We start from the raw sequence: 20,750 nt of genomic DNA, 5'->3' as shown, positions 1-20,750 counted from the left end.
TAACGGCTCCTTCTCCTTCCTAACAGCCTGCTAGCTGCAATCGCGCGCGAGTGTTACCTGCTAATCTCCGCCCCCAGGACTTGACGCCAATCGGCATTCAGCGGTCCTGGGGAAGCCACCTTGTGACTGCCCATCGGCCTTAGACGGTCGTACGGTGGTTAAATAAAATCCTTATTTCTGATAAGGTTGTAGGGCTCTTTTACACTACATGCGATTTCGATTTCCATGCGATTTTCCATGCCATTCAGATTTTTGATGCGACTACATGCTGCATTTTTTCTGCGTTTCTGCGTTTTTCTTCCTGTAATGCTAGCATCCAGTGAAAATCGCATATCGGAATCGCAAATCAGAATGGCGATTTGCAGTGTTGGAAAGTTTTTCTGTTAGCTGCGGTTTAGAATGAAGCAGTTGTTGCTAAGTTTAACTATGGGAAAAAAATTACAAAAAATAAATAAATATTGCAAGTGGCTTTCATTCACTAAGCAGCAGAGGGGAGAATCTGTCTGAAAAACGTAGCGGAGAAAAAGGAGGAATAGCGGCACGCCATGACACATAATACAAACATCTGATAACTTGCAGAGGCCGCGGAACGCTTCCCAGAAAAAAGGGAGAGCCATTCGTTTTATTGGAGTAATCAGCCCGACTGACGCTTTAAAGGAAACGTACCTTCTCATTGTGGTTGGACTGTCTCAATCCATTATAATGAAACACACTGAAGGATTCTGGAACTTTTGACCCCTTAGAAACATGGAAAAAAAGAAAAAAAATGTTATACACAAAACAGCAACGTAGCAAAGCGCACAGGAACAGAAGGGGAACTCCAACCACTGACATAACTGTATATATACTCTATATACTGTTCTATGCAAGGCTGGATTTACCATAAGGCACTGTAGACACGTGCCTACCAGCGTCGGATGATGAAAAGGTGGCTCACTCCCCAACCCGTGCGCCTCCCTCCTTCCTTCCCTATGCAGAGTCCTGATGAGAGTGTAAATGTGAGGTTACTCACCCAGCCCTCAGCATTCCACTGACGATCTCTCCCTTCAGTCAGAGACACCTCTTGCTACATAATACTGGCTACCTACTTGGGGGCATCTCTAGCTACTTTAACCAGCTGAGCGGTCTGGACGAGCTCAGCTCGTCCAACACCGCCAGAGGCTGCCGCTCAGGCCCTGCTGGGCCGATTTTCACCAAATAAAAAGCAGCACACGCAGCCGGCACTTTGCCAGCCGCGTGTGCTGCCTGATCGCCGCTGCAGCGCGGCGATCCGCCGCGTGCAGCGGCGAAAGAGGGTCCCCCCAGCCGCCCGAGCCCAGCGTAGCCGGAACAAACAGTTCCGGCCAGCGCTAAGGGCTGGATCGGAGGCGGCTGACGTCAGGACGTCGGCTGACGTCCATGACGTCACTCCGCTCGTCGCCATGGCGACGAGGTAAGCGAAACACGGAAGGCCGCTTATTCCGTGTTACTTCTGGCCGCCGGAGGCGATCGGAAGAACGCCTCCGGAGCGCCCTCTAGTGGGCTTTCATGCAGCCAACTTTCAGTTGGCTGCATGAAATAGTTTTTTTTTTTAATTTAAAAAAAACCCTCGCGCAGCTACCCTGGCGATTTAATCAGAACGCCAGGGTGGTTAAGAAAGTCCGAAGTGAAAAATAAATACCTCTTTTTATTATCTAGTCCCCTTAAGCCGTATAAACAAAGATGAATCGCCACATCTGTGCGGCTTAACGATGTATTTAACCAGCCCCTCCCCCCCCCCCCCCCCCCCCGAAATCCCCGGGGCTAAATCCTCTGGTACTTCCTGGAGGAGGCAGAGCTTTGTGCAGTAGCTCTGCCTCTGCTCTAGTCAATCTCTGCGGATCTCCACCTCTCCCTGCCCCTCTCAGTCTTCTTTCACTGAGAGGGGCGGGGAGATGCGGAGATCCGCAGAGACTGACTGCACCGGGCAGCAAAATCCACGACCTGGAAAGTTGTGGAAATTTGCCCCAGGATTTTGGGGGGTTAAATGCAGCATTCAGCCGCACGAATGCGGCGATTCAACTTTGCTCATACTGCAGTAGAGGACTAAATAGTAAAAGAGGGTACATTTTATTCACTTCAGACTTTCTTTAATATTAGGGGTACTTCTGCTACCTGAAACTGAGGGACACCTGCAGCTACCTATGATGGCAAGGGAATTAAGGGAGGACAGCAAGCACACTTGTTGTGTGGTTCGGCAGGGGTTTGTAGGTTCATGGAGGGCGGAGTCTAGGGTGCCAGGACATCTGTGCCTATAGGCTCCTGTGAGGTTAATCCGGGCCTGCTTCTATTGCTCCCTCAAGGAACAATAAATATAGCTTGTTAAGCTGCCCTCTCTAACCACACTTCAGACTGCTAGAGGCTCACCCTGGAATGGCTATCGACAAGCCCACTGATGGTTCTAGGTAAAATGCCATCACTGTCAGCGACCTTCATGTGGGTAGGGTTTGCTGCTCTAAAGGCACAGCTGTGAGCTCTGTTGGCTGTAATGAGGCCCTTTAGTACTTGCTCACATGGTTGGTATTAAGCAGAAAATGGTTGGAACTCATTAAAAGAATGTTACTTGTGGCATGCAGCTTGCAGCAACTGAGTATGTCTGTACGGGGTATGGCTGTATTGCCGCAGTATGTCACAGTGGACTATAAAGATCCCTGTGGAGATGTGGTCATGAAAGCAGCTGATGTCTAGTCTATGCTATGGGCTGCCGATTAGCCACACCTCCAATCCACCAAAATCTTCTGTCCGGTCCAATCACTACTTCTGGTCGATTGGTGGTACTTATGGCCTTCTTTAGTGACATGTGTCTATACTAAGAATAGCATATGATTAAAGTACAACATCTGAGGAACCCAAAAACTTTTTTTTGTTCCACCGATGTGCCTTAGAACAGTGGTGGCAAACCTAGGGCACGTGTACCAGATGTGGCACTCCGAGCTCTCTCTGTGGGCATACGTGCTGCCGGCCTACGCTACTTTAAAGCACAGATTGCAGAGAGGTGGTGTGTGTATTGCACAAGGTATTTGACCACTAACTGGCAGGAGGGTAATTACTGCATTTGATTTGTTGAGGTAATTGCTGCTGTGAATATGTGGGGTGATTGATGCATTTCAAATGTGTGGTAATTGATGCATTTCATATGTGAGGTGATTTATGCAATTCAAATGTGTGGATAATTGCTGCTCTATGTTGGGATTATTACTGCATTTCATTTGAGGGGGTAATTGCTGCTATGCATATATGGGGCGATTGTTGCATTTCAAATATGGGGTTACTGCTGCATTCCAAATGTTGGGCAACTGTTGCATTTTAAATGTAGGGTTTCCTTTAATGTATACTTTTTTTTTTCTTAACTAAAACCTCAGTATTCAGTATAGGTTGCCGTGTTGGCACTTCATGATAAATAAGTGGGTTTTAGGTTGCCGTTTTGGCACTCGGTCTCTATGACGTTCGCCATCACTGCCCTAGAAAATGACAGCCAAAATTAAAAAAAAAAAAAGAATGTCAGGAGGAAGTCTTGAAGTGTCAGGAGAAAGTGTCTCCCTTTGACTTGTCATGCCTTCCTGTTGGTTCTATAATGTGATGCATGGATTCACTGATGAATAGAGATGCTCATGACTTCTTTGCTTTTATTACATTTGATGGAATTTCACTCTTTGCTCTGTTACTATTATCTGGTCTGTTTCACAGTTCCTTTAAAGGACCACTTCAGCGAAAAAAGTAAGCAGTTAAAATCTGACAGAACTGACAGGTTTAGGACTAGTTGATCTGCTCATGGGGATTCGTAGGGTTTTCTTAAGGTAGCCACTAACTGTCCAATTTCTAGCGAAAAATCGTTCGAGCGATCAGAAATTCTGATCGGACGAAAAATCGTTCACTACACCATCAACTAACCAATCATTGCTTCCTCGCTATCACGACCACCAAGAAAATCCAAATTTTCGTTCGACGAAAATTCATTCGGGCGACATTTTTTTCACTCGTTCAGAATCGATTGTGTCCACCAATGGAGATTATTTACAACCAATCCGATCAGAATTTCTGATCGCTCTAACGATTTTTCGCTAGAAATTGGACCGTTAGTGACCAGCTTAAGTTTTCAAAAGCATTTCAGGAGCAGCAGTTTAACTGCCATTATAGTAAGTATAGTAAATATTTTACAATGGGCAAACACTGACTAAACCATTTATACATAATTATTGTAAAAATGAAGCACTTTTTATTACATTATTTTCACTGGAGTTCCTCTTTAATGAAGTTTTGGAATTAATGATTTGAATGGAACAAAACAGACTTCAGAACCTGATCCATGGATTCATCTCTGCTGATTTCCATAACCCTTCCAGTGTGAGCCTCAGATTCCTTTCTAACAGAATAATTGAGCAGCAAGTGCAATTGCCATGTAAACAGAAGACCCCCCCTCTCCCCCCTCTGCCCAGCGGCAGTGATCGCCATGTGATTGTGCACGCTGTACCTGCTCGGGGAAGAACTCCTGCAGAAACGGGCCCAGTAATATGATCCCCAGGCCTTCTGGGTCTAATTTGGTCTTCATGAGGTTTACACTGGAAAACAGAGAAAATCAAACAATAAGCGAGGCGTATTTGTGCGTTCCTGAGATATGCTGTACTGCACGGCCTGTCTCTGCCAATGAATGCGCTTCTATTTTCAGAATTCAGGACAACATTCATGGCAATGGCATCTCATTGGCCGAGCGCAGCTATTTTCAGACGGCGTAATCTCCTGATTGAAACCAAAACAGTGATGATAATTTCGGGAGACAGAGCCTTATTAGGAAAACATTTCTCAAAACAGGCCGAGTAGTAAACTAACCTGCGCTTTGTAAGCCAAGATTGCACTCAACCTACCAGTCACGAGGCTGCGCGGAGTAAATCTATCAACAGCCAGCGGAGCACTGATCACAGAGCAGAGATGGATTAAGATGTAAGGGGCCCTAAGCAAGGTAGAAGATTTGGAGTCCTCTTGTGGTCCTTTTGCTAAGCTGAAGTGGAGAGAAGTCGAAGAAGGTGGCAGGTGGGCCCCTTAATACTAACTGGGCCCCAAGCAACTACCTAGGTTGCCTGGTGGATGATTCTGCTCTGAGGCAGAGGATGGGGCAGGGATGTATGAAAATGTAGTAGTTGTCACTCTGATCAGAGCACTGCTAAAACTTGTCAATCCTGTGAGTTGGACTTCACCTCGAAGCTGATGTAGAAATAAAAAGCTAGTCCTTGGAAAACTTTAGCCTTCCTGGTGGTATCATTTCTTCAGGATTTTAGGGTCTGCAATTTTTTTTTCACGCTTTTAGATCCCAAAACCAGGGGGAAAAAAATCATACCGCTAGAGAGATCGGCAGCAGCCCCTGAACTGACTCACCTCTCTGGGATCCAGCGATGCAATTCTCCCTTCGTCCTTAAGGTGGCACTGTACCCCTATAATGAGATCACAACAATGGACGGCGATCTCACCAGAGGTATCCAGAGCCTCTGAGGAGAGGACTGGAAAAAGAATGGCTGCCAGCGTCTGGATCCCCGGGGGAGGTGAGCAGGAATGGGCTTTCGAGTCCAGACGGACACGAATTCAGAATTCAAATGAAGTCTAATGACTTCCTGTGTGACCGCAGGATGGAGGGTTGTTTATTTACCCAGAAGTCTTTGGGACATCTGCGTTTCATTACGCGTCATAGGCGTAATGAAAGACGTGTTGCATTACTCACTACTGCACTTCCTCTTTGAAGCCGGAAGGAGGAAGCGTGAAAGTGAGAGGTAGAACGCGGCTCTCATTACACGTATGAGGCGTAATGGAACGTAGACGTCTCGAAGACTTCTGGGTAAGTTACCCCCCCATCTCGCGGTCACACGTGAAGTCATTAGACAGCATTTGAATTCCGAATTCGAGCTCGTCTGGAAAGCCCATGCCTGGAGGTGAGTTAGAAACACCCGCTGTGCTTCAGGCTCTGTATATAGACTTCCCGGCGGCTACCCCGAGTCAAGCTTGGGATTACTGCTCCTGGCTTCTTTTTTCCCACCCCATGCCTGACTCGGGGTTACGGTTAGGGAGGTTAAAGGGAACCTAAAGTGAGAAGAATATGGAGGCTGCCATCTTTATTCTCTTATAAACAATGCCAGTTGACTGGATGTCATGCTGATATGTTGACTTTAGTTGTTTTCGAGCCACATGCCTGTAGGAAGCATGCAGTCAGTGGAATCACACCAGAGTCACAGCATCTGATCTGCTGCCAGTGACATACAGTATCCAAAGCAGAGCATAAGCACAGAAGTCAGGCAACTGACGTGTATTAGAGAATGAAGATGACAGCCTCCATATTCCTGTCATTTCAGGTTCCCTTTAAAATGACAAGTGTGGGAGAAAAGTTGACACTCTGCCCTTCCATGACCAGAACGGATGCAGCCAATCCTTGTGCTCTACCTTTCTTACTTGGCGCTGTTCTGGTGGTGAAGATTGGGAATGGTCATTGAGATGCAAAGAATTCCCAGTTGAGGAAGGATTATGCAAATTTTCTATGCAGCATAAAAATGATCCAAACAAACTGGTCCATATTCAATGTTAATAATTTCATGCAGAATTGGCATAATCCTGCATCAACTCTGAATGATTTGAAGCGGTATCGTCACCATAAAAATCAAGTTTCAACAGCAACTGGTCTGAGTGTATTAAGTGATAAAGATGCTAATCCTGCGTTCAAAACTTGCAAAACTTTTTCTGCTGTTATGGTTTGGAGTTATCACGTACTTTAGGATCACTGGCCCTTTAATAGCCATTGCCAAACAGTTGCATGCTGGGGGTTCTTTTTATCTATAATATATTCCTCCTCTTCCATTTATTTTCCTGCCTAGCTGCTTATCAGAAACACCCTCTAATCACTTGTGTTTACAAGCAAGGCTGAGGTGACTCAGCGATTGGAAGAGTAAAATTAAAAAAAAAAAAAAAGACAGTGCAGTTGTTAGTATACACCTCAGTGGGAGTGTCTGAAGACTCTGGGAGGAGGGTAGCTAATGAATACACAATGAGCAAGAGAAGGGAGGAGGGAAAACAAGAGTCAGGGAGGATATGATGTCAGCATTAGCGTGGCAAGATGGCCACTGCCTAGATTAGGATTCCCCGCTCTTCCTTTATAAAATTCACAGGAATGATTACGTGGATAGCACAATACATCTGTTATGTAAGTAGAAGTAGTATTTATCTACTTATATATGTGTTTTTTATTACTAGGTTAGCATGGGTGTCGCTTGTTCTTTAACTCTTATTGACCACTCCCTAGAGAAGATCTCTATAATACTGATCCAAAGGTGGCGGAAATGAAATTGAACAGACGGAATGAAAACGGATCTGTTCTAACAGAAATCGGTTTCCAAGAAAGTGCCAGTGTGAACCGGCCCTTAAAATTTGCCTGAAATTCTGCTGTTAGCTAGCCATATATGGGTCAATAGCGGCCAAAAATAATGGATTACTCTCTGGTCAAAAATTGTCTTCATTCTCCAGCTTGACCCCCTCCTCTCCCTGCTGCTGAGAGATTAACTCTTTGTGCCCAGTATTACAGCTATTTCTCAGAAGTCTTGCTACTTCCATTGAACATGCTAGAAGTGCTGAAGACATAAATCTGGGTGATGAGATCATCAGAACAGACCCTCCTAGAAATCTCAAAATCGAGCACAACTACTGACAATCCAAAGATGAAGCGTTTTGTTTGGAAAGGCCCTTCAAGGAACTCTTCTCCATATGTCCCCAACATGACGAGCATTTTGATGTTCTAAAATGAACTGCAACTCTAAATAATGAAAAATCCCCCCACCCCCCCAACCCAACTGGGATCTGGTGCTGAACTACTGGTCCCAGAATCCTCAGAGGAGAATAAGGAACAAAGAGCAACAGATGGAGACCAGGCATGAAGAGCATGGTCTAGGTGGCTCATGTGGTTATCTGATGGTGTGAAAGCCATCTTTTGACAAACACTGGAGAGTCATCTGTGCGGCTGGACAAGGTCCCATGGAGGAACTGTGAGAATGCTGAACCGTTCACATAACCCCGGTGAAGGCCTTCACTGGCTTTCACTCCAGGTCACATGTGGTTGTGCTTGTAGGCCCTGAATTTACACGGATGTACTGCCACTGAGCATGTGCAATTAATCAGGTATTATGAGTGATGTCCACTTTCCAAAACAAACACTCTCTGAACTTGTAATCATACACAACTTGGGATGGGTAAAAATAAACCCTACTCCTAAAAGTGACTTTTTTAACTACTTACGGACCTTAGTCATTGAAATCTACGCCCTGTTTTGGATAGTGGTAATGGTTAAGGGCTCTGCCTCTGACACAGGAGACCTGGGTTCGAATCTCGGCTCTGCCTGTTCAGTAAGCCAGCACCTATTCAGTAGAAAACCTTGGGCAAGACTCCCTAACACTGCTACTGCCTATAGAGCGCGTCCTAGTGGCTGCAGCTCTGGCGCTTTGAGTCCGCCAGGAGAAAAGCGCGATATAAATGTTCTGTGTCTGTGTTTGTTTGTTTTGATGGCTATCTGGCTGCCAGGGCATAGATTTCAATTAACCGCCGCTGCGCACATTTGCCGTTTTTACCGCTCCCGCCGATGTCACCGCTGAATCCCCGCTGTCTCCCGTCCCAGCTCACTCGTTCTGCCTGTCTCTATGACGGCAGAGCCCTGTGAGTGGGCCAGGAACTGATTTCATTGGCTCCTGGCCCTGTCTTTCAATGTAAGCAACTCCCATTGGCTTACATTGAAAGACAGGTCCAGGAGCCAATGAAAGCGGCTCCTGGCCGACTCACAGAAACTCTGCCGAGACGGCAGAGTTGGTGGCCCAGGTTCCCGACGTGCGGCGGTGATGGCAATTGCGGCGGGTATGTGCAGCGATTCCGCAATTTCTGTACCAGCGGTCTCTAGATTACTTAATCCAGAGGCTTCCACTAATCCCCTCCACCTTGCCGTTCTAGTGCTGGAACCCCCCAAACCTCCTCGACGAGGGCTTTCAGAGGGTTCCGGAGTGAAGCAGTGGTCTGGAGGAGGAAGTGGGAAGCTTCCAAAGGTTCTGGAAGCTTCCCTCTACCGAGGTTAGTATCTGACTTCCCCCTTTTTTAAGTCATGGGTTCTCTTTAAGGATCCAATCTACAGGTCTGGGGTAGAAGACAGCAGGTGTAACTGAAAGAAATTCATAGTTACAGTAGGGTCTCCATTGTCTGGGAATTGCCTGTTGCTGGATATTTGCAATTTCCAGTTGCTTGAGAGTTCAAGGAACCGGGACCTCCGTCTAACACTAAATCCCCAACAGAGCCCTCCTCCCACTAATGCAGAGCAGTGCACAGTGGAAGACACTCACCAGAGATCCAGGTGTCCTCTTACAGCTTCTGACTGTTCTGCTGCATCCTCAGTACGGCTCCCGATACATGACCTGATGCAGGTCAGAAGACACACATCAGAAGACTACAGAGGATGCAGCAGAGCAGAAGAGAACCGTGCCCAAAGCTCTGGTGTCTTCCGCTGTGTGCTGCTTTGTATTATTGACCGAGAGGTTGGTTGAGACTGCTGGTTGGTTGAGTCCCAGTTAATGGGACTCCACTGTATCCGGATATACATGTATTTCAGCATGTGTTATCCTGTAATACCTATTACACTGTTAAAATCTCAACACAAAACAGCAACATAAGTGTACATAATGCTGGACTTTTGCTACAACTGGATCCTAAAGACACAGAATCATGTAGGAAATGACCTAAAATGTCTCATTAATGTCACCAGCAGAAATTATCAATTGTCCTAGAAGAATGTCTACTGCAGGAGAATATATAGAGGAGCATGTGACCATTTCTATCCATCAGGTGATTGGCTCGTTGTCCTCATGTGAACATACATCACAAAAAAGCCTACTAGGAGACAGATGTCACCCAGAACATTAATTAATCCATACAGCATGGTTAAAATGTTTTGGTCAGCTCTGTGGATAATGCATTTTGAGGACAGTGTCAGCAAAGCTGACCGAAACGCGTTAGCCATACTGGTTTGGCTACAATACCATTTACTGTCTTCTTGTGGCTTGCTATTGTCCTTGTAAAGGAGACTATTGCTGTGTGTGACTGTTGGGTTCATGATGAATAGAAGATGGGTTGAAGCTTTTAACACGGTTTTGTTTTTCACACGATCAAATCTCATTTCTGCCTCCTACAAAGGAAGAAGTGGTGAGACACATGACCATATGTTTGTGGTCAGCCAATCACAGAAGTAACAGTTGATCACATGACCAAAACTGACCTTTGGTGTTTCAGGAGTTCTCCTGCAGTAGAGATATTCCTAAGAAAATTCAATGCACCTCTATCTGTAATCAACTCCGTACAATCACTCTAGGATAGGTAACTGGTTGCTGTGACGAATAACTGGACCAAGCTGATTTACTCATGGTTCTTTAGTGTGTACTTACTATTCAGGATCTGAAACAAGATCCAGAGCTTGCATGACTTCTTCTAGTAAGACGTCTGGAATGAAGCCGTTATCTGTAAGAAAAAATGAAACAGTTTTATAGTTATGCTAATCACTGGGGCACTATAGTTCTCTGAATCAATCTATCCAATGGGTGGCCACCTTACTCATAGTTTCTACTACACACTACTCACCCATCTAGGTTCCACTTAAGGTGACCATACACCTGTTGAACTGCCACCAGATCAACCAAAAGATAGATCCCTCTCCGATCGGATTTGTCCACACACTGCAAACAAAGATTTCCAATAGGCTTCAGCATGAATTGGTTGATCGCGGGACAAAAGATATTGCTTGATCGGTGGCCGGTTGGGAGCGCAGTAGCAGCAGCATTCGATATGGGGATGACTGTGCAGAGTAGCAAAGCTAAAACTCACCTGTCAGCCGGCACCACTCCATGTCTTCTCTCCATGTCTCGAACCTCTTTTGTGTCTCAGGGCACCTGTGTCATGAGACAAATGCTAGAGACCAAACACTAAAGGAACCGTGGCATATGCCATGGACCTCTAGTGTTTGGCCTTTAGCATTTGTCACAGGACACAGGTTCCCCGGAATAGAAGACACAGGGTGGTGGACTGTGGCATGGAGAGAAGACACCGGACACGGGATTAGTGCCACTGACACATTAGGTGGGGGAGAACTGGGGGCCCAGTAGGTGGCAGCGGCTCCATGGATTTTAACCTATTGGCGACTGCTCCACGCCGATTGGCTTGAGTAGTGCGGCAGCCACAGGACCACTTTACGCCAGTTGGCGTGAACGGCTCTGGTAGGAGATTGCAGGAGATTGTGCACACCAATGCGTGCGCATCTCGGCATGAATGACGGAGCTCTGCTCCTCCATCAGTCTCCCAGTGGCGATCACCGCTCGGAGACTACCCTGTACAGTGCTGCGATCTAAGGCAGCGCTGTACTGGGGACAGCCGTGTCACTCGGCTGTCCCCTCCAGAGGCACAAAGGTGATCCACTATCATAGGCTGAAGCCTATGACAGGCGATCAAAATGTTTGGCTGGTGGGGGGAGGGAGGGGGGATTAAAAAATAATTTAAAAAAAATAGTGTTATTTATTTAAAAAATATTAAGATAAATATTTATTAAAAAAACAAAAAATAACAAAAAATAAACTTCCTGACAGCAATCTTAGCCCACCAACAGAAAGCTCTGTTGGTGGGCAGAAAGGGGGGGGGGGTAGGGAAATCACTTCTGTGCTGAGTTGTGCGGCCCTGCAGCGAGGCCTTAAAGCTGCAGTGGCCTATTTAGTAAAAAATGGCCTGCCTTCAGGGGGGGGTTTAACAATGCGGTCAATGGTTAAATAAATAACAATAATAATAATAATTAATAATGGTTAAATAAATAAATGGTTAAATAAATAACAATGGTTAAATAAACTTCAAGCTGAAATCTATTGAAAATCTGAGTACAATGTGAGGGCAGCTCAGACTTGATCAGAGAGAGATCCATCCGATGTTAGATTTGGTGGCCATCATGTATGGTCACCTTCAGAAGAACTAGAACTATATGGACCTGTTTATCTCAGCATGTCACTTTAGGCACATTTTACATTATTTCATATAATCTGGGCACCCATTCCTGCAAAGTCAAGAGGACACCACAGGAGACACTAAAAAAAGGAGCACATTATAGGTAGAGAAAAGATCAGACACGCTTTAAAATTGATCCTGAACCAAGTAAAAATATATTTTTTTTTGAAAAACCACATGATGTACCTACCAATGAACATTACATACTTACCTTGCTGTCAGTTCCTCTCAGAAGCCTCTCACTATATTCTTCTAACAATGATTCCTCCTAGTTCTGACTAGATCTTGTCTCTCCAGAAGCTGAAAGCCTATGGGCGTCTTTTCAACTTGTCTCTCCAGAAGCTGAAAGCCTAAAGGGTGCCTTTTCAACTATATCACTTCCTGTCCGTTTTACATGAAAGGATAACTGATATTCAAGGTAATGTCCATGTTTTCCTATGGCTCAAGCGATATTACTGTTAAATAGACTGCTGAACTGGAAGCTGTTATGAGGTCATCACCATTCTTAAAATGGAGCAGGGAGAATTCCATGGATCACAGTGGACAAGCAGGATCCGGGAGAGGGGAAAGATATTGATAAGCAGACTACAAGGAAGGTAAGTATGACGTGTATGTGTTATATTGACCTTTACCTTTCAGTTAGGGTTTGCTTTAACCTGCACTATTTCACTGGCTCAGACATGTGTGGGCTAGTAGAACCGGACTCTGGAAAGCAGGTAATTACTAGAAAAGATGGAACAGTATTGTGGGGGGGGGGGGGGGGGGTGGTACCGAAAAGCTGGGCCACTAGGAAGCTGGGGCATACCTTGTAAAGCACTAGAAAGCTGCAACACCTTATGGCAGGCTCTGGAAAGCTGACCTAAGAGTAAAAGGAGAAATAAGTGGGCCCAAGAGGATTGCTAGCATGGGGCCCCGAAATCTCTGATAACAGCCCTGCATCTAGGCCTGAACCTGAACTATATAGACAAGACAACATTGACACTGCGCTTTTCTCCTGGCAGATTCAAAGCATCTGAGCTGCAGCCAGCAGGGGGCACGCTCTATAGGCAGCAGCTGTGTTAGGGAACCTAGGCCAAGGTCTCCTTACTGAATAGGTGCAGCTTACTGAACAGGAAGAGCCGAGATTTGAACCCAGGTCTCCTGTGTCAGAGCTATCCAGCCAGGACAAGATACATGAATTCCAATTGAAGTCTTTTCTCTGCTTTGAATTATAATGTAGCAAAAAAGTCCATGTGAAGCCTTGAAAAAGAAACAGCAATGCCAATCAGCAACTGCAATAATTGCCACGCAAGTGTGAGATAAAGACTGCTTGACAGGAAACGGCTATCAACAGGCGCTTCATAACATGTTTTCCTAAGAAGAAATACATTCAGGTTATTCTCCTGTGTCTCCAGGGCAGCAGAGGGGAGGCAGATGAGGTGTCAGGTCTTGGCATACAGATCATATTTACAAGTTGATGTAATCAGCTGTGATATATGTAGCTGATTTGTTAAAGTCTTAAAGGCAAAGTACTTTTCTATTGGGACACATGTTGCGGTTCCCGAGCCCTGACAGATACGCTGCAGCGCCGGTCCCTGGACTCTGGGTGACAAATGATCGAGAGCGTCGGGAGGGAACCTGGCTGGAGCCCGCAATGCTAACGACGGGCGCTATTGTTACAGTGTGAGTGCTCCCAGATGTTCTACTGTATCGCTGTTACATCTCATTTGCGCTGAGAGCGCCGTACACAACGCAGACACCCCCGACCGCAGCCTATAGAATTACTAATCACATCTGACCTGATCAGTGACTGAATGTATCCACCACCCTCCCCCCAATGCTGCAGATATTCATTATCAACACACATGAAGGACATTTGTAAGAGGACCTGTCACGAGCCTAGGGCAGCAGCTGTCAGCTTCCTGGGTAAACACTGCCGAGTGCACCCAGAATTCACACAGCTGTTTTCTTCTCACATCCAGATTACATTCATTCAGATTATATAGAATCTGTTGTGAGACTGGTCAACATAGGCCAACCTTAACTTACCACATATGTCAATATATGAATCTTAAAGTGAACCTGAACTGAGTAAAATTATTTAAAATATACTCATGATGTGCCTGCAAATGAATATGCCATACCGTATACACTCGCATACAAATTGACCTCGTGTATAAGTCGACTCCAATATTCAACCCTCTTAAAGTGAACCTCCAGACTAAAAATCTACTCAGCAGCACTGAAAATGCTTGGTGTTTCTTTAACAGTGTCACAGCATCAGAACGTTTTCTTACCCAAGCCTCATTTTTATCTGCACAGAAGAAAACTGCCCGGGCATTTTTCCCCTGATGTTGTGCAAAGCATGATGGGATTTCTGATGTTATCGTTCTCGTTCTGTTGTTTTGGTGCAATCTTTTTTTTTTTTAATCTTTAATTTGAGATTTGAAGCCTAGCGTGTGCAGCTGGGAGGGGTTATCAGGACACAGGAAAGTTGGAACTGTGTCTCATGATCCCTGTCACTTTCTTTCAACCAAAAAGATGGCTGCCCTCATGAAAAGATGGCTGCTACCATGAAATCACAAACATTTGCTTGTTCTTTTAAAACAGGGTGGGTAAGAGATTATATTACCTATCTATTTTAATTAACATAACTAATGTAACTTAATGACAGTATGTTTGTTTAGGCTGAAGATCCCCTTTAAGCTGGTATTTTTTATTGACTCAAGTATAAGTCTACCCAGCAAAGTTAATGGCTGCACTTGGCGCTCAGGAGGGGTTGATGACTGCACTGCATACAGTATTGCAGCCATTCACCCCTCCTGTCCCTTAAGTGCAGCCAATACCTCCTTCCGGCCCCCAAGTGCTGCCCCTTTCCTTGTTAATTGTTGTGCCCGGGACTTTCAGACCTGTGTTTTCTTGGCATTTCCTTTCCTCAACGTATTATATTATCACTGAGTAAATTGCTGCAAATATGAATGACACTATTAGTACACACATTACTCAGTGTGCTCAGTGTTGCCCGTGACTCGGGTATAAGTCGACCCCTATACTTTTATGAAGTGAATTGGACCTACATTTCTAGACTTATACTCAAGTATATACAGTGCTTACCTTACTTATGAGCAAGGTAATGTCCATGTTTCCCTATCGCTCAAATGGGTTATATTACAGTTTACCAGTGTGCTGACCCAGAAACTGTTAGGGGGTAATGGCCATTTTTAAAATGGAAGATGGAGAATTCCATTGATCACAGTGGACAAACAGGATGCAGGACTGGAGAAAGAGATTGATGAGTAGACTACACGGGAGTAAGTATGACCTGTGTATGTTTATTTTGACTTTTAACTCTTAGTATGCTTCAAGGGTAAATGTTGATGGCTCACTGGTTTTCCTTCTTTGGACCATTTTTTTGGCTAGTAACCACGCATTTCCTGAACGGCAGTTGATAAGTTTAACTGCCCCAAAAAAGTGAGTATGGAGGCTTTCATCAACAGAGGGGGGGGGAGGGATTAGGGCAACTGCTTCAAAGAGTTTATCCAGAGGGAAGGGGTGGAGATAGCATCTATGACTTCTGTAAATAAGGGCAGCTGGAAGGGGAGGCGCTAGGATGGCAGCTCCTATAGCTATTAGAAACCAAGAGAAAGTCCAGGGAAAAAAAGGTGCTTAGTTCCCTTTAATGCTTCCCAAGTATTAGCAGATATGTGTAACTGAGATCTGTATTTAATTACAATTAGAGATGGCTTTGACAGGTTCTTTTACTGGCTGGCTAGGTGAGAGCCAGGGAAGCTGTCATGAAGATGAATGCCTGTCTGATGGAAGCTGCCATTGTCTGGCTCTCAGGCTGCACACTAGTGCCAGGGTGGTCACCTTTCTCTCTGTGATGATGAACAGATGCTTTGCTGCCCTGAGACTAGTCAGACAGTTGGCAGCCTGGACAGGACAGCTATGCAGCTCAAAGAAAAACTGTTGTATCTATTTTTAATAACTGTGAAAGCTGCCTGAGATATGCTATTGTTGGCCGCCTTATTTTTTTCTGTCTTATTTCATTTTTAAGTTTTCCACTGAGTTAGCAATGCATGCCAGGTATGGTTGGAGTTACCCAACATGGGGCATTCCATAAAGGCAGGGGCCCTTGTTCTAACAAGCTGCAGGGTCTTTATGCCCCCCTGAAGCCAGCAAGCCTGTGGAGTCGCTACAAAAATCATCCGACTCCAACTCCTCAGTTTATCAAACTACCGACTCCAACTCCAGGTACCCAAAATGGCTCCGACTCCTCGACTCTGACTCCTCAGCTTATAAAACCACCGACTCCAATTCCAACTCTGGGTCCCCAATATTGTTCTGACTCCGACTCCACAGCCCTGGAAGCCAGGCTCACATCCAGAAGCCCTGGTGTCAAGCAAGCCAATTGCTTATACATTTTACAGAGGTGCCTGGCTCTTCTACTGACCACATATGCTATTGCTCCGTTGTTATTGCCTGATGAAGCGGGATCAAACCTGCGAAACGCGTTGCATATTTGGAGTTCATAAATAAAATATATGAACTGTCTTTACTACAGTCGTTGTGTGTTTACTTGGAGGAGGTAAGTCCACCACTACCTCCTCTACTTACCAAGAATTTGGTTTTTAAGCTCATTTAGCTTCCTTTTATCCTTTTGGCGCCTCTGTTCTCCTGCATATTTTTACAAAGCCACATCAACACAACATACAGACAGACTGTTTTGAACTTTTTGATCTTTGTAAAGGGTATCGATTGCTATGGCTCTATGGGATAGGGCTTGGAACAGTTTTTTTTTTTTTAACCGAAGGGCTTGGACCAGTTAATGTGGCTCTATAAAATGTATAAGCTTGCAATACACCAGCGGTTCTTGATGTGTGCCCAGCTTCAGGGGCATAAAGAGATGATTTGCATATTCATTAGTGATGCATCATGGGAAACCACAGTAGCTCACTTAAAGAGACTCCGTAACAAAAATTTCATCCAGTTTTCTTCCATCCTACAAGTTCCAAAATCTATTCTAATGTGTTATGCCTTACTGCAGCACGTTCTACTATCACCATCTCTGTAATAAATCAACTTATCTCTCTCTTGTCAGACTTGTCAGCCTGTGTCTGGAAGGCTGCCAAGTTCTTCAGTGTTGTGGTTCTGTGATGCATCTCCCCCCTCCAGGCCACTCTCTGCACACTGCCTGTGTGTTATTTAGATTAGTGCAGCTTCTCTCTGCTCTATTATCTTTTACAAGCTGGATAAATCCTCCTCTGAGCTGGCTGGGCTTTCACATACTGAGGAATTACATACAGGCAGAGCTGTCTGCACTCTGCAGGAAGAAACAGCCTGACACTTCAGTGGAAGATAGCTGCAGGGGGAAAGAAACACACAAGTGATCTCTTGAGATTAAAAAGGAAGGCTGTATACAGCCTGCTTGTGTATGGATGTATTTTCTATGTGTGGACATACTGTACATCAACCTACTTCCTGTTTTGGTGGCCATTTTGTTTGTTTATAAACAAACTTTTTAAAACTGTTTTTAACCACTTTTAATGCGGCGGGGAGCAGCGAAATTGTGACAGAGGGTAATAGGAGATGTCCCCTAACGCACTGGTATGTTTACTTTTGTGCGATTTTAACAATACAGATTCTCTTTAAGAGTAACTCCAGTGAACATAATGTAATAAAAAAGTGCGTCATTTTTACAATAATTATGTATAAATGATTTAGTCAGTGTTTGCTCATTGTAAAATCTTTCCTCTCCCTGATTTATATTCTGACATTTATCACATCATGGTGAAATTTTTACTGCTGGCAGGTAATGTCACTGGAAGGAGATGCTGCCTGCATGTTTGGCAGTTAGAGACAGCTGTTATTTCCCACAATGCAACAAGGCTCCCACAGTGTGATGTCAGTACCTCAGTGCTGTGAGGCGCTGACATCACACTGTGGGAGGGGTTTCACCACAATATCAGCCATACAGATTCCCCTGACGATCCGTTTGAGAAAAGGAATAATTTCTCATGGGAAAGGAGGTATCAGCTACTGATTGGGATGAAGTTCAATTCTTGGTTACGGTTTCTCTTTAAAGCTGAATTATCACAAATATCTTAAACCTAAATTACTCTAAATACCATCTTTTTTACGAAGGCAAATAATGCTCTGTGTTTACGGTTTTACAAAAAAAAGTGATGACACTTCGGATCAGAGAAACACATTATCTGACTGAGTTTGCTATTATTTAGTATGTATATAGCACCGACATCTTCCGCAGCACTGTACAGAGTATACTGTCCGGTCACTTACCTGTACCTCAGAGGAGCTCACAATCTAATCCTTACCGTACTCATATGTCTAAGTATGTATTGTGTAGCATATGTATCGTAATCTAGGGACAATTTAGGGGGAAGCCAATTACATTGTTTTCTGTAGGTTTTTGGGATGTGGCGGTAAACTGAAGTGTCAGCTTTTTGCATGTAGGACAGGTATTTTTGCCCATTTATCCTTAGTAATGAGCTTTAAATCTTCCAGATTAGAGGGTCTTTTTGCCATCGCCCTGATCTTTAGCTCCCTTCACAGATTCTCAGTTGGATTTGGGTCAGAACCTTGGCTGGACCACTCCAAAACATTAATGTTGTCTGTTAACCAATACTGCACTACTTTTGCTGTTTGTTTTAGTTTATTGTGATGCTGAAATGCCCACTGGTGCCCGGGGCCGGGTTGCTCTGCAGATTGCCTGGTGGTATCGTTGAGCGTCCTCATGCATTGCTCTTTTTTCATGCTGTCGTTTGCTGGGGTTGGGTTCCCTGGTCCATTGGCTGAGAGGCAGTCTCGGGGCATTAGGTTTCTGCCACCATGTTTGACAGTTCGGATGGTGCTCTTTAGATTTAAGACTTCTACTTCTTTTACACTAAATGAAAGAAATATTGTGATTAAACAATTCAACAGTTGTTTCATCTGACCATGACATAGACATAGAGGATCACAGGTCTTCTTCTTTGTCCAGATGAGCATTTGCAGGGGCAAAGTGAGCTTTTGTGCCTTATCTGGAGAAGTGGCATCCTCCTTTGGTCTGCATTTGTGGGGCCCGGTGGTGTGCAGTGTCTGGTGGGACGTTGCCACTAGCGGAGCCCGGGTTCGCCAGGGAGGCCTTGGTGTTGATACTTTGGTTCTTTCCCTCCTCTCACTGTCCTCTTGGCCGGCGCAGGTGTCGCTTTTGGCCTCCGGCTGCGTTCTACAGGGTTTTCCAAAGTGGGGAACATCTTGTGGTTTTTTTTGGCAGTCTGGCCGCTGGAACTTGGAGGGATTTGGGGATGGCCTTGTGGCCCTTTCCTGGCTAGGAGCGACCGCGGTGTTCAGCAGCGGGTCCTCACTGGGCTTCTGGGGGGCAGGGCTGACCGCCTGTGGAGAGCTGCTGTTTTGCACCTGTTGAGCTGGTTGGCACAGCTGTCCCCGGTTGGTCGTGGTGTTTGGGATGCTATGGCGCAGTTTGGAGTATATGGAGTGGTGTGGAGCTTTGGATTGTCCCACGGACTGTGGCAGTTTGTGGAGGGTGTGGATGATTTTTGGTCTGGATGCTTTTTGCTCGGATGTGGGTGGGGGCTGTTTATTTGTTTATCTATTTTTCCTTCTCTGTGGTGCCTCTTGTTGTCTCCCTGTGGGCGCCTGTATCTGTTACCGTCGGGAAGTTGCTTGCTGGCTGGACGGAGGTGACTTAAAGAGACTCCGTAACAAAAATTGCATCCTGTTTTTTATCATCCTACAAGTTCCAAAAGCTATTCTAAGGTGTTCTGGCTTACTGCAGCACGTTCTACTATCACCATCTCTGTAATAAATAAACTTATCGCTCTCTTGTCAGACTTGTCGGCCTGTGTCTGGAAGGCTGCCAAGTTCTTCAGTGTTGTGGTTCTGTGATGCATCTCCCCCCTCCAGGCCCCTCTCTGCACACTGCCTGTGTGTTATTTAGGATTAGAGCAGCTTCTCTATTATCTTTTACAAGCTGGATAAATCCTCCTCTGAGCTGGCTGGGCTTTCACATACTGAGGAATTACATACAGGCACAGCTGTCTGCACTCTGCAGGAAGAAACAGCCTGACACTTCAGTGGAAGATAGGTGCAGGGGGAAAGAAACACACAAATGATCTCTTGAGATTCAAAAGGAAAGCTGTATACAGCCTGCTTGTGTATGGATGTATTTTCTATGTGTGGACATGCTGTACATCAACCTACTTCCTGTTATGGTGGCCATTTTGTTTGTTTATAAACAAACTTTTTAAAACTGTTTTTAACCACTTTTAATGCGGCGAGGAGCGGCGAAATTGTGACAGAGGGTGATAGGAGATGTCCCCTAACACACTGGTATGTTTACTTTTGTGCGATTTTAACAATACAGATTCTCTTTAAGGTCGGGGTTGCCGGGGAGGGGGTGATTGGGGGCAGCGCTGAATGGGTGTGTGGATATGTAGTGCACTATTTGTTTCAATATACAGCATAATCTCTGTATCGCCTCATGTTGGCTGTTATTTTTATTTTCTTTTGATTATCATGAATAAAATACAACTCTTCAAACTGTGATGCAAACTTTACCCGAAATGAGGAGCACTGCTGTGAAGCCTTAAAATCAGTCGGGATATACCCTGAAGGTATTCTGAGTTTGAAAAAAAACACTGAAGTGCCCGGAGGAAGCCCACACAGATACGGGGAGAACATACAAACTCCAC

General features: G+C 45.1%; 1 protein-coding gene across 4 annotated transcripts in view; it reads right to left on the bottom strand.

Annotated features, from left to right (window-relative positions):
* Positions 1 to 20,750, bottom strand: part of MINDY3 (MINDY lysine 48 deubiquitinase 3) — a 183,208-nt gene that overhangs the window by 8,304 nt on the left and 154,154 nt on the right. For all 4 annotated transcript variants that reach the window (XM_068235494.1, XM_068235495.1, XM_068235493.1 and 1 more), the window contains 3 exons: positions 10,461 to 10,533; positions 4,490 to 4,577; positions 667 to 738 (listed from right to left, as the gene is read on the bottom strand). In XM_068235494.1, coding sequence (XP_068091595.1) covers positions 667 to 738; positions 4,490 to 4,577; positions 10,461 to 10,533 — 233 coding nt within the window. The remainder of the gene's footprint in view (positions 1 to 666; positions 739 to 4,489; positions 4,578 to 10,460; positions 10,534 to 20,750) is intronic.

The sequence above is a fragment of the Hyperolius riggenbachi genome, chromosome 5 (assembly GCF_040937935.1).
Source record: "Hyperolius riggenbachi isolate aHypRig1 chromosome 5, aHypRig1.pri, whole genome shotgun sequence".
Lineage (NCBI taxonomy): Eukaryota > Metazoa > Chordata > Amphibia > Anura > Hyperoliidae > Hyperolius > Hyperolius riggenbachi.
This window is presented reverse-complemented; position numbering and strand designations above follow the sequence as displayed.